General features: G+C 37.6%; 2 protein-coding genes across 2 annotated transcripts; one reads left to right on the top strand and one right to left on the bottom strand.

The window, feature by feature from the left end:
* The first annotated feature begins 646 nt into the window (after nt 1-646).
* Nucleotides 647-2,581, top strand: LOC125079820 (olfactory receptor 4C6-like). The gene is made up of 3 exons (XM_047693552.1): nt 647-706; nt 1,503-2,095; nt 2,554-2,581. The coding sequence occupies exons 1-3, from the start codon at nt 647-649 to the stop codon at nt 2,579-2,581; spliced, it is 681 nt and encodes a 226-aa protein (XP_047549508.1).
* A 6,203-nt stretch (nt 2,582-8,784) lies between these two features.
* On the bottom strand, nt 8,785-9,699 carry LOC125078582 (olfactory receptor 4C11-like). The gene has a single exon (XM_047691471.1). It carries the CDS (start codon nt 9,697-9,699, stop codon nt 8,785-8,787), a length of 915 nt encoding a protein of 304 aa, XP_047547427.1.
* Nucleotides 9,700-14,501: the final 4,802 nt, after the last annotated feature.

Raw genomic sequence — 14,501 nt, 5'->3', positions numbered from 1 at the left:
GAAAATTATGAAAAAGTTGTCACCATACTTCATCACCTGTAACTTTTAGTAATAAAGATCCTCCAATGGGGCTCCTGGGTGGCTCAGTAGGCTAAAGCCTCTGCCTTCAGCTCAGGTCATGATCCCAGGGTCCTGGGATTGAGCTACACATCAGGTTCTCTGCTCAGCAGGAACACACTTTCTCCTCTCTCTGCCTGCTTCTCTGCCTACTTGTGATCTCTGTCAAATAAATAAGTAAAATCTTTAAAAAAAATTCTCCAAGAAAATGCAAAATACATACCTGACAGAGAAACGTGTAAAGATTCTCTGAATATGATAATTTGTGTTAAAAGTTCACAATACTTTTCTGTTTGTAAAACAGTTGTGTATCTCTCAACCGCCCACCTTCTTTGAATCTGCTGAAAATCTGTTAACTCTAAAATTTGACCTTCCCAATGCTGGGCAACTGCACTTCTAAGAATCCCTTTGCTACTTTGATTTTTGAACTACTACACTTGCTTCCATAAAGTCTAATTCCTGGGGAATATTACACACAATATTTAACTACTAAAAATGACAGAAGTTGTCAATGTTTCTAAAAATTAGAAGTAGTGGAAATTCAAGTAAGAATAAAAGACTGCTGGTTTCCTTCTGTCATCTGATAGTCATGTCCTGCCTGGGAGGCTGGAATATAAAAAAGGATAAGTCGAGGCTCAACACTGGAAAAGTACTAAAAAATTAGAATTTCACCCAGGACATAGTAGTGAGGTAATACCAAAATAAAGGAATGAGAGGCTGTCTGAAGGACACCAAGAGCTCAGTGAGGGAGGTGCTAAAATGATTATGAATGAGACACAAAAATTAAAAATTGGCAACAGCAAATAAGAAACTAATAGGAAACTCTAGGAACTGTTGTAAGTCAGTTTGACTATGGCAGGGTAGAGAATCTTGTCAGTTTAGGAATTATTTTAAAGAACCAGTTGTTGCTTTCCATTTCTGTGGTGGAGCTACTCAGGGATACCAATAGGCACTGAATAATTTCTTGAGTCTTAAAAAGTGATTTGTTGAAGGGAGGAAAAGTGCCTGTTAAGAAGCATGTGGCTCAGGGCACCTGGGTGCCTCAGTGGATTAAACTTCTGCCTTCAGCTCAGGTCATGATCTTGGGGTCCTGTGATTGAGCCCCACATTAGGCTCTCTGCTCAGCAGGGAGCCTACTTCCCCCTCCCTCTCTGCCTGCCTCTCTGACTACTTGTGATCTCTCTCTCCCTGTGTCAAATAAATAAATAAAATCTTTTTTTTTATTTTGACATTTTATTTTTTATTTTGACAGAGAGAGATCACAAGTAGATGGAGAGGCAGGCAGAGAGAGAGAGAGAGAGAGAGGGAAGCAGGCTCCTTGCTGAGCAGAGAGCCCCATGTGGGACTTAATCCCAGGACCCTGACCTGAGCCGAATGCAGTAGCTTAACCCACTGAGCCACCCAGGCACCCCAATAAATAAAATCTTAAAAAAAAATTAAAAAAGGAACATTTCTTTGGTGGTGTGGGGATCATCCTTCTCATTGTTATGGCCTATGACCGCTACGTGGCCATCTGTAAGCCCCTGCACTACACAATTATTATGAGCCCTCAGGTATGCTGCCTGTTGCTGGGAGGGATCTGGGTGGGAGGGTTTATCCATGCAACAATACAGCTTCTCTTCATGTATCAAATACCCTTCTGTGGCCCTAATGTCACTGACCACTTTATATGTGATTTGTTTCCCTTGTTGAAACTGGCCTGCATGGACACACATACCCTGGGTCTCTTAGTCATCTTCAACAATGGGGTGATGTGTGTGACCATCTTCCTTATCCTCATCGCCTCCTACGTGGTCATCCTCTGCTCCCTGAGGTCTTGCAACTCTGAAGGGCAGTGCAAAGTCCTCTCCACCTGTGGCTCCCATCTCACTGTGGTCATCTTGTTCTTTGTGCCATGCATTTTCCTGTATGTGCGGCCTGTGGCCACTTACCCCATAGACAAAGCAATGGCTGTGTCTGATTCCATCATCACACCCATGTTGAATCCCTTGATCTATACCCTGAGGAATGCTGAGGTGAAAAATGCCATGAGGAAACTGGGGAAATGAAGGACTTTTGTAAGCAAGTGACCTCATTATTTCCATTGTAAAAATGATCAAATGTATAATTACTTTTACATCTTTATCATTTGACTTTTGCTACTTGCCATCTCTCTAATATACCAGACATCTTGACAGAAAGACTTTTGTCTATTTATGATTGGCATCTATTAAGTTTCCATAAAGTTCTGGGGTGCCTGGGTGGCTCAGTGGATTAAAGCCTCTGCCTTCGGCTCAGGTCATGATCCCAGGGTCCTGGGATCGAGCCCCGCATCGGGCTCTCTGCTTGGCAGGGAGCCTGCTTCCTCCTCTCTCTCTGCTTGCCTCTCTGCCTACTTGTGATTTCTCTCTGTCAAATAAATAAATAAAATCTTTAAAAAAAAAGTTTCCATAAAGTTCTGTTAAATGATTATAGAATGCAAGAAACTTGTCCCTGGAGATAGCCTAATTTAGATGGTTGGATGAAAAAAGGAGACAGTCAATAAATATTAAAAAACCAACAACCATGAAAAGATGCTGAATGTTGTTAAATGCTTTCTCTGCATCAACTGAGGGGGTCATATCATTATTGTCCATTCTTTTATTAATGTGATGTATCACATGTATCATGGATGTTGAGTCACCCTGCAGTACAAGAGTAAACCCTACTTGGTCCTGGTGAATAATCCTTTTAACATACCATTCAATCCTATTGGCTAGTATCCTGTGGAGAATTTCAGCATCCATTCTCTGAAGGCAAGGGAAATAAAGGGGAAAATGAACTATTCTGACTTCATCAAGATAAAAGCTTCTCCACAGCAAAGGAATCAATAAAACTAAAAAGCAACCTACAGAATGGGAGAAGATATTTGCAAATGTCTTATCAGATAAAAGGCTAGTAGCCAAGATCTATAAAGAACTTCTCAAACTCAACACCCAAAAAGAAGCAATCCAGTCAAGAGATGGGCAGAGATATGAACCGACATTTCTACAAAGAAGACATACAAATGGCCAACAGACACATAAAAAATGCTCCATCACATAGCATCAGGGAAATGCAACTCAAAAACACAATGAGATACCACCTCACACCACTCAGAATGGCTTAAAATAACAATTCAAGAAACAACAAATGTTGGTAAGGATGCAGAGATAGGACAACCCTCTTACACTGTTGGTGGGATGGAAGCTGGTGCAGCCACTCTGGAAAATAGTTTGGAGATTCCTCAAGAAGTTAAAAGTAGAGCTACCCTATGACCCAAATATTGTGTTACTAGGTATTTTCACCAAAGTTACAAACGTAGTGATCCAAAGCAGCACCTGACCCCAATATTTATAGCTGCAATGTCCACAATAGCCAAACTATGAAATGACCTGAGACATCAATAAACAAATGAATGGATAAAGAAGGTGTGGTATATATAAATAATGGAATATTACTAAGCCATCAAAAAGATAGAATCTTACCGTTTACATCAACTTGGATGGAATTGGAGGGTATTAGGCTGAGTGAAACAAGTCAGTCAGAGAAAAACAATTATCATATGGTTTCATTCATAAGACGAATGTAAAAACCATCACAGAGGACCATAGGGGAAGAGAGAGAAAATGGAATGGGAAGAAATCAGAGAGGGAGACAAATCCTGAAAGACTCTTAACTACAGGGAAGAAACTGAGGGTTGCTGGAAGGGAGGTGGGGATAGGAATGGGATAAATGGATGATGGCATTAAGGAGGGCATGTGATGTGATGAGCACTGGGAGTTACAGGCAAATGATGAATTACTGAACTCTACATCTGAAACAAGTGATGTAATATATGTGGGCTAATTGAATTTAAATAAAAACTAAATAAACAAAAGGCAGAGAGCAATCATTAGAACAGCATCGATGGAAGTGGAGGGCTCTGATTATTTTATGGAGGGTACTTCATGTTGGATAGGCAGAAGAAGATTCTATTATCAGGTACCACTTCAGCTGATTTTGAATTCTGTTGAGATTTCCTGAGGAAAAGTGCTGAAACATAGTAATCAATATATTTAATGATGATGAGCACCAATAAAAAAACAAATGTGATCAGGAGGAAACAGCCGTATGAGGATTAGCGGGGTCTATATTCTGGAAAGGGACACTCTAAAGCAGGACTACTGTGGTATTTTCAAGGAACTGTGGAAGACCGGGAACATAATGGTCCAGGAAGAGAGTGGCAAGAAGCAAGATCAGAAATGCACACAGGGTCGGCTTATGTAGTGCCAAGACCACCGACACTCCCTGAAAACACAAAGAGCATGAATGTTGCTATTGTCTCTTAAAAATGACCAAGCCTCAAGGAGTCTTCATAAATGCTGACTGACACTAACTTTTGTGTATAAGGGAGTTGGGGAAATAGGGGAAAAGCGTTTGCAGCTAACTTCTATTTGTCCTTTAATTTTTGATTGTAGAAGGAAATTTACAACAGCATTGGAAAATATTTCACAGTAAAATACTTCTTTTTATATTTTAAGGGTTTTTTTCCATGTATCAATACAGAAGAAAAAATTAATAACAGTGTGATGACTTGGGTCTTTTGACAACCCTTGGGATGATCTTTATTTTATCACATAATGTAAACACTGGATTCCTGAACTGGGAAGGACCTCAAAATGAGGTCCATGTCTTTATATCTGTGTAATATGTAAGATTTTAGAACTTGATAAAAGTCCATCAAAGGAATAGTGTGATGCTAGCTTTAGCTTCATATTTCTCATTCTATTATTGAGAGCTTTTTGTGACTGTGCCATCCTAGAATATAAGGTCAACTGCCAGTTTGTTCAAATCTTTTCATAGAGGATTACATTAGTTCTCAGGTAATAGCTTACCTCTATTTCCCATTAAATACATTTTAGCAGATAAGGCTTGGAAATTTTTTTTACATATTCCGCTTTCCAACACAAACCTTAGTTTGTTGATTCCTGTTACCAAGATTTTCTGATAAACAAATTACATTGTTAAATAGAAGGGCTATTTCTGAGATGCCAAAATGGGATTTGATAAAATTTCATCCAATTATAATTAAAACAGACTAAACTAAAAGTAAAATGAGTTTCTTTAATTTGATCAGAGGTATATTCCAGAAACCTAAAGGAATGTCACACTCAATTCTAAGAGAGATCCATTAAATTCAGGAATAAGAGAGGCCACCTTTTATAGCTGCTATCATTATATATTTTACTAAGAGCTTTAAGGCCAAGTTCTCAAACTCACATGCTTACAGAGTTCAAGGAGATTTTAAAAATTGAATAGAGCCAAAACTACGCAAAGACATTTAAGAAAAATTTTAAAACATTTGTTCCCTGTAGAAAGGGAGTAAATCTTGTCCGTTTTAAGAGTCTGCGAAGACTCATCTCTGGTGTGTTGTTGCCTTATGAGGAGCATATATCCAAATCTGTTCCAGACTCAGATTTTCAGGAGAAATCAGGTATTCATATTTTATGTAAGTCTTAATGACTTCAATATAATGATAACTGATTATGTTTATAAAACTTCATGTTCAACGATTATTGGATTAAACAAATTTACAAATTTTCAGATAAATTCAGTCCAACAGCCTGTCACTTTGGACATTCTGTGTCAACTAATGAGATAAGAGTAGAAGGAAATATAACAACCGGAACCAAACATCAAACAACACAACTCATTACTGGCTGGTGTGTTCATCTAGTTCACCAAACCAAAACAACCAGCTGACAGATTATAGTGTTTATTAAAAGAGTTTAGTCAAAAATCAGCATAATCAAAAATCCACATACTTCCAAATGTAAGAATAAAACAATTATAAAAAGAAATAAATCTCCTTCACAAAAACAATAAGACTAAGAGACATAACAAAAACATGAACAATCTTCATGAAAAACACCAAACATTTTCACAAAAGGTGTGCAACAACTGAATCAAGTAAGTTATACAATTCATAATGAGAAGAACTCCCATTTTAAAGTTGTTAATTTTTCCCAAGTAATTGACACATAGAGTGAATTCCTAATCAAAATCTCTGGAGGAGATTTTTATGGAAACCAAAAATGATTCTAAACTCCACATTGTTAAGTATATAGTTGACAATTGTCAAAGGTTTTTTGTGTGGGGGGGTGGGGGGGACAGGGGAGAAGAAAAAACAGCAAATATATCATAAAGCTTTAGCAATATTTTTAAATAGTGTATGCCCATAGAATAAACAAATATGTTAATAGAACACAGTATCAAGCAAAGATATTCAATTGTATATATTTGGTAATTTAACATATGATGAGTTTGAAAGTGTTAGTTACATGCAAATAAGTTATATTAAGATAAATGACTATCAATTTGGAAAAAATAATTAGAACCTATCTAACAAAGTGAATAAAAAAAATTCCAAAAGATTTTTATGTGTATGGGAGACATTAAAAACAAAGAGGAAAAGGATGCAAAATAAGCTAAAAATACATTTTAAATCTGGTTAAACTAGGAATGGGGACATGGCAGATAAGATGTAAGGAAAAGTGATATTTAAAGTGAATTAAATACTTCCTTGTAATATTATCTTATTTTTTAAGCAAGGAAATGCACTTGTTTCCATTTTCCATAACTAATAATTATTTTAAAAAATAAAAACAAAACTGATTCATTTAAAGAAAATGTAGTGTCTTAAATTTCTGGACGTAATGCAGTCACTGGAGTTCCCTATTGCTGTAAGTAACTAAAAGCTGCACAAAATATATGAAACATTGTTTTCAATATAGAATGACTGGCACTGTAGTACTTGGAGCCCTTTGAGAAAGGAAAGATATCAGGTGAGCACTAGGACAGCCACAGCTGCACAAGAAGACTCCACCTGAATGTAGAAATGAGGGGACCTGGATGTGGCTCCCCTCACCACTGAAATCATGAAAGGGTTTTATAAGAACTCTGTTGGATCTCTTATGGGGTTATTTTACCTATTTCTTTTTATTTTCCCCTGACCAAAGATTGATTTTCAGACTTCTTTTCATTTCTCCTTTTCCAGTGCTTAGAGTGATTCCTTTTCCCCTTTTCTCATGACTACCTCCTAGTGGCAATCTCCACCCAATTTACTTTGAAATAGTCCCCATTCACAGATAAGGTTTACTTAGACAAACTTTGGTCCATAAAAATGTATCCTTTACGTGAGTGTAAACAAGTACTTCTCAAACATTCTCATTTATTCTCTGATTAAATCTGATTCTCTCATTAAATATGTATTTCACCACCACTTCTTACCTAAGAATTCTGGAAATCTTTGTTGGGACATGATAACACTGTGTCTTCCATTGGCAGAAATTTTTCACATATTAATGAAATTCATTGTATTCTTTTCTCATTAGCCTCTATCACCTAAACTAAAACTTCATGGTGCCAATTTGATGGGAACTATAAACCCAGGAACTGAAAGAGCATCATATGACAGTGCTTGATTATGAGATTACAATGTGGTCCTGGTAGTGGTAGGTAAGTATTACACATATCAAGTGGGTTATATTAAAAAATGAAAAGACATAGTTTCAAACATTCTCATATAAAACCAAAAGACCAAAACTGGAAAGCTCTAAAGTAGGCTTTCCAATCCTGGGTTCTCCCAAAGAATCTGAATTTTGATTTTGTGAAACTATTAGGAACAACAACGACAACAACAACAAAAAGCTTTCTCCTGATATCTGAACAATTATGGCAGCCAAGGAAGCTAAGCTATACTAGGTCAATAATCTAGAGATACTCTGAAACTTTTTTCTTTTCCTGCAAATGTTGATATACCTAGAAATGATTCTCAAAATGTAAGAAAGGCAAAGCTTCTTTTCCCAACCTGCACAAAGTTCCCACTTCACTTTTACCTTTTCTTGGTCTTCGCTGTACATGGTTCTCTAGTCTCCTTTGTACCCTTTATCCTCCCTTCTGCATATTCCTGCTGCCAAACACCCTCACTGTCTCTCCCCTCTCCCTTTGAAGAGCTACGGGAAGGACCTCACCAAAAGGCAGCTGATGGCTGATACCACCCATCACTGCCAAGTATGAGACTCTCTTTCTCTCACGATTCACAGAATGTTTCAAGGTTCTCCAGTGACAGTCCAGGTTTTCACTGAGATTTCTAGCTATGATTGGAGTTTGAGGGTTTATCCATGTAGATTTCCTAGTGAAGCAGGTTCATGTACAAATTCCAGAGCAGAATTTTCTCAGAGCACCTTCTCCAAGTCCCATGTTCTCAAGATGGCAACCTCTACTCTCTAAGTTCCAGACCCAGATGGGTTAGTTTTTATGACCACATTCATAAAGACTAGAATAAAGTCTAGAAAAGGAATTGGTGTGCGCACACACACACACACACACACGTTCATTCTGTCATGAGTCAGTACATTTCCTTCTGAAGACAAATTTGTACAGTAAGATAAATTATCATGTAAACATGATCAGATATCAATAGCATTCAACTAAGGGCCATTATATATTGTTCAAGATGGTTATGGATTGTAGGTAATCCTATTCTATTGCAATCCTCTCAGAATAAGGAACATATATTTCTAATTATTTATTGATATTAAAACAAATATACAAAATATTAGTTTAATTAAAATTTATTAATTCCGCCCCCCCAAAGAGAGTATTTTATATTTCCTGTCCACGAAGCAAAACCAAACTGTTAAGGAAATATACAATAGAATCCCTGAATACCGTGTATCAACAGAATCATACCTGGCTACACCATAACTTTTTCATGGCATTTTTCACTTCCGCATTCCTCAGTGTATAGATCAGAAGGTTGAGCAAGGGTGTCCCAATTGTGTAAAACACAGCCACCATTTTATCTATTGGAAATGTGGTTGCTGGGCGTGTGTACATGAATATACATGGACCAAAAAATAGGACAACCACAATAAAATGGGAGGTGCAGGTGGAAAGAGCTTTTCGCCTTCCTTCTACACTGTGGTTTCTCAGAGAGTACAAGATGACAACGTAGGAGATAAGTAGAATTATGAAACTCACCATGCATATGGCTCCACTGTTGGAAACAACTAGCAAGTTTATCACATAAGTGTCCATGCAGGCAAGTTTCAATAAGGGCTGCAAGTCACAGAAATAGTGGTCAATCACATTGGGGCCACAGAAAGGCAATCTCAAAGCCAGGAAAATTTGTGCTGAAGAGTGGATACAGGATCCCACCCAGCCCAGAATCACTAGCACACGGCAGACATGGCGGCTCATGATGGTTGTGTATCGCAAGGGCTTACAAATGGCTACATAGCGATCAAAAGCCATGAGGATGAGCACAAAGATTCCCATGCACCCAAAGAAGTGGGCTGCAAACACTTGAGTCATGCATTCATTGTAGGAAATGGTCCTCTTCTGAGAAAGGGCATCCACAGTCAATCTGGGGGCTATAGTTGTAGAGAAGCAGGCATCAGCAAAGGACAGATGCAATAGGAAGAAGTACATGGGACTCCCAAGGGTCCTGCTTGTTTTAATAGTCACTACAATGAGAAAGTTCCCCAACAGTGTGGCAAGGTAAAACATCAGGAAAACCCCAAATATTGCTTTCTGCTTTCCTGCATCCTGTGTCAACCCAAACAGAATGAATTCAGTCACACTGCTATTCAATGCCATGCTAGTGACAGGTAAAATGTTTAATCTGCAAAGAGAAGAAAAGAAGTGGTATCAGGGGAAGGCCAGTGGACTGATCTCTGAATTCCTTCTTTTTGTTCCATGTTATGTTACCTCCAGCTGTTTTTTATCCTCTATTAATTTTGTGAATCTGCAGAAGTTCAAGCCTCTCCCAGATCCATCTGTCGATTCAGAAATTAACTGCATTTCATAAAAGCCTTTGTATTTGAGGAATAAAAATTAAATGTCTTTTAAAAATTTTGATTCCTATCAAGATTAAGCATAGCAGAATTTGTACTTTCCTTGGGCAAGTGACTTAACTGCCTTGAAATTTAGCCTTCATATGAAAAATGGATTCAAATACTTGCCCTACCTTACCCTGAGTTTCCCTAAGAATTAAAAAAAAAAAAGATTTTTTTATGCTCACATACACACACATATACTTCATGTTTTGTACATTTTATCTATGTGCTTTGAAGTCTAAAAAACACTATCCTATTATAATTAAGCACTCATATTATTGGAGAATCCTTCCTGAAGATAATATTCTTAGTTCAGTTCATTAATTTTTGGGTCCCTGATCCCTTCATCTCTGACCCCATCGGTATCTTGGTTTAAATATGCTTTACAAGAATCTATTTTGACAGTCTTTTACTTATATCTGTTGTGCTCAATGTCAGTTTCACTGATGGTCATTATATAACAAATGTCTGGGGAACGTTGAGGTAGAAATAACTCAGGAAATCTACTGTTTGCTATCTTTACTACAGTCTTAAACTGAACTCATTAGAATATTGAGTGTATGTGCATATGAATTCAATGTGGTTTAAAATTCCTAAAAATGCCTATAATCTAAATATGTTTTTTTCTTATATATATTCCTTTTTACCCTGACTTCCCAGGATAATTCTTCTAAAAATGTCATTTGAAAAATATTCCATAATTTTGAATATAGTATGAGTTGTCTCTTTCAAGTTCTTGTTCATAGCATGTATAGTTTGTCATTGAAATCACTATGTATAATTTTGTGTTTCGATTTAGACTTGAAATTATTATAATACTTTTTCCTGTATAACTATACTTTCCATAGTTTGTTTATTTAATTATGTGACATTGTATAAATTTTTCTAAGTGCCATTTATTTGATCCTTTGTCCACTGAGAGATTGATGTTGCTTCCAATTTATACTCTCACAAATAATTTAATTTCCCAAGTATTCTACTACTGCCTCAACTGTTAGAGAGTATCGCTACTACTGATATTTATTAAAAAGTCTGTCAATATTTTGTGTCCATTAAGTAACTATATTTTATTATAGAATAATTCATGATTATCATTAATTCTTCAAAGTACAAGGAAGAATTAGAGAAGAAAATTAAAACCTGTCTTCAAATTATTGAATCTCTCATCCTACTCTACAGAAATAAATACTTTTGTCTTTTTATGTGTATTTTTAGAAACATTCTATCAGTAAATTTGCATATGTGTATCCATACAACTGTTTTTGATATACAAGTATGGTCATAATTTCAAGGTTGATGATTAATCTGCAGGAAAGCTGATGAACATACAGAAAAACAGAAAAAGGTTATTTTGTGATACTATCTTCTCTGTCTTGGTTAATAGGAAAAAATTATATCTTATTATGTTCATAGACTTTTTTTTATCACAAGCCACGTTTTACATTTTTATTACCTTTTAATGAAAATATTGCTCTTCTAAGAATTTTTTATATTTTGTCAGTTTATATTTTACAATCTTGATATTTTATCTGGGATCACTATTAATCTAGCAAAATAATTACTTTTCTCGGCCAAGAACACAGTTGCTTGAGTCAAATGTCTTGATTCCAAATCCAAGTTCCACTATTTACTCACTTGGGAAATCCCCTTTAAACACAGTCATGTACTTCTACAGATAAAATGAGAAAAATATCTGGCTCATAATAATAATTAAGAACTGCATAAGTGCCAGCTTCTGCTTCTTTTACTATTAGGATTTTACTTTTGCTCTTTTTCTGTGACTTATTTCTTTCCATATAGTCCAAGCTGCCAATTTCATTATTTTAATTAAGTCTGTTTTCAAAACATTTCAAGATTTTACTATTTATTCACTTCACTCATAATTCAATAATTGTATTTTATGTTAAACATTGAATTACAAGTCTCTGGAGTTACTGTAAAGAATGGACAAAATGCTCCCCTGTTTGTAATAATTTAACATGAATTTTAAGATAAATGTAGATGAAATTATTCATTATGTAAGGCACTTCATGATTGGTATAAGAAGAATACAAACCATCTGGAAAGAGAAGAGTACAAAATCCTAAAGGATATACTGGCAGTAAAAAATGCAGAATTAGGAGGAGGAGTCAAGATGGCGGAGAAGTAGCAGGCTGAGACTACTTCGGGTAGCGGGAGATCAGCTAAATAGCTTATCTAAAGATTGTAAACACCTACAAATCCAACGGGAAATTGAAGAGAAGAAGAACAGCAATTCCAGAAACAGAAAATCAACCACTTTCTGCAAGGTAGGACTGGCGGAGAAGTGAATCCAAAGCGACGGGAAGATAGACCGCGGGGGGAGGGGCCGGCTCCCGGCGAGCGGCGGAGCAACGGAGCAAAATCAGGACTTTTAAAAGTCTGTTCCGCTGAGGGACATCGCTCCAGAGGCTTAACTGGAAGCCCAGGCCGGGTCAGCGCGGCCTCAGGTCCCGCAGGGTCGCAGAAGGATCGGGGGTGTCTGAGTGTCGCAGAGCTTACCGGTATTAGAACGGGGAAGCCGGCTGCAGAGACAGAGCCGAGGAGTGACTCTCAGCTCGGGGTTGCCTTGAACCGGTCTCAGGCTCGGTCAGCTCGGAGCGTGGCCGGAGGCCAGAGTGGCGGGAGTCTTTGGGCGCTGTTCTCTGAGGGCGCACTGAGGAGTGGGGCCCCGGGCTCTCGGCTCCTCCGGGCCGGAGACCGGGAGGCCGCCATCTTTATTCCCGTCCACCGGACTCTACGGAAAGCGCTCAGGGAACAAAAGCTCCCGAAAGCGAACCCCAGCGGATTACTCAGCACGGCCCCGGGTAAGGGCGGTGCAACTCCGCCTGGGGCAAAGACGCTTGAGAATCACTACAACGGGCCCCTCCCCCAGAAGATCAACGGGAAACCCAGCCAGGACCAAGTTCACCTACCAAGGAGAGCGGCGGAATTCCAGAGGAGAAGAAAGCAAAGCACAGAACTCATGGCTTTCTCCCCATGATTTTTTAGCCTTGCAGTTAATTTAATTTTTTTTTCTTTTTCAATTTTTTTTTCTTTTTCTCTTCTTCTGCTGAATTTTTTTTAACTTTTACCGTTTTCTTTTTTTAACGTTTTTTAAATAGTTTATCTAATATATATATTTTTTTCCTCTTTTTATATTTTTTCTTTATCGGCTTTCTTTTTTTTAATAGTTTCTTTTTTTTTTTTTTTTCTTTTTTCTTTTTCTTTCTTTCTGAACCCCTTTTTTCCCCTTTCTCCCCCCTCACAATTCGGGATCTCTTCTGATTTGGCTAAAGCCTATTTTCCTGGGGTTGTTGCCACCCTTTTAGTATTTTACTTGCTCCTTCATAAACTCTTATCTGGACAAAATGACAAGGCGGAAAAATTCACAACAAAAAAAAGAACAAGAGGCAGTACCAAAGGCTAGGGACCTAATCAATACAGACATTGGTAATATGTCAGATATAGAGTTCAGAATGACGATTCTCAAGGTTCTAGCCGGGCTTGAAAAAGGCATGGAAGATATTAAAGCAACCCTCTCAGGAGATATAAAAGCCCTTTCTGGAGAAATAAAAGAACTAAAATCTAACCAAGTTGAAATCAAAAAAGCTATTAATGAGGTGCAATCAAAAATGGAGGCTCTCACTGCTAGGATAAATGAGGCAGAAGAAAGAATTAGCGATATAGAAGACCAAATGACAGAGAATAAAGAAGCTGAGCAAAAGAGGGACAAACAGCTACTGGACCACGAGGGGAGAATTCGAGAGATAAGTGACACCATAAGACGAAACAACATTAGAATAATTGGGATTCCAGAAGAAGAGGAAACAGAGAGGGGAGCAGAAGGTATATTGGAGAGAATTATTAGAGAGAATTTCCCCAATATGGCAAAGGGAACAAGCATCCAAATTCAGGAGGTTCAGAGAACCCCCCTCAAAATCAATACGAATAGGTCCACACCCCGTCACCTAATAGTAAAATTGACAAGTCTTAGTGACAAAGAAAAGATCCTGAAAGCAGCCCGGGAAAAGAAGTCTGTAACGTACAATGGTAAAAATATTAGATTGGCAGCAGACTTATCTACAGAGACCTGGCAGGCCAGAAAGAGCTGGCATGATATATTCAGAGTACTAAATGAGAAAAACATGCAGCCAAGAATACTATATCCAGCTAGGCTATCATTGAAAATAGACGGAGAGATTAAAAGCTTCCAGGACAAACAAAAACTGAAAGAATTTGCAAATACCAAACCAGCTCTACAGGAAATATTGAAAGGGGTCCTCTAAGCAAAGAGAGACCCTCAAAGTAGTAGATCAGAAAGAAACAGAGACAATATACAATAACAGTCACCTTACAGGCAATACAATGGCACTAAATTCATATCTCTCAATACTTACCCTGAATGTTAATGGGCTAAATGCCCCAATCAAAAGACACAGGGTATCAGAATGGATAAAAAAACAAAACCCATCTATATGTTGCCTACAAGAAACTCATCTTAAACCCGAAGACACCTCCAGGTTTAAAGTGAGGGGGTGGAAAAGAATTTACCATGCTAATGGA

Source organism: Lutra lutra, chromosome 10 (genome assembly GCF_902655055.1).
Source record: "Lutra lutra chromosome 10, mLutLut1.2, whole genome shotgun sequence".
NCBI classification, from domain to species: Eukaryota; Metazoa; Chordata; class Mammalia; order Carnivora; family Mustelidae; genus Lutra; species Lutra lutra.
The sequence above is the reverse complement of the archived record's forward strand: the minus strand, read 5'-3'. Positions and strand labels throughout refer to the sequence as shown.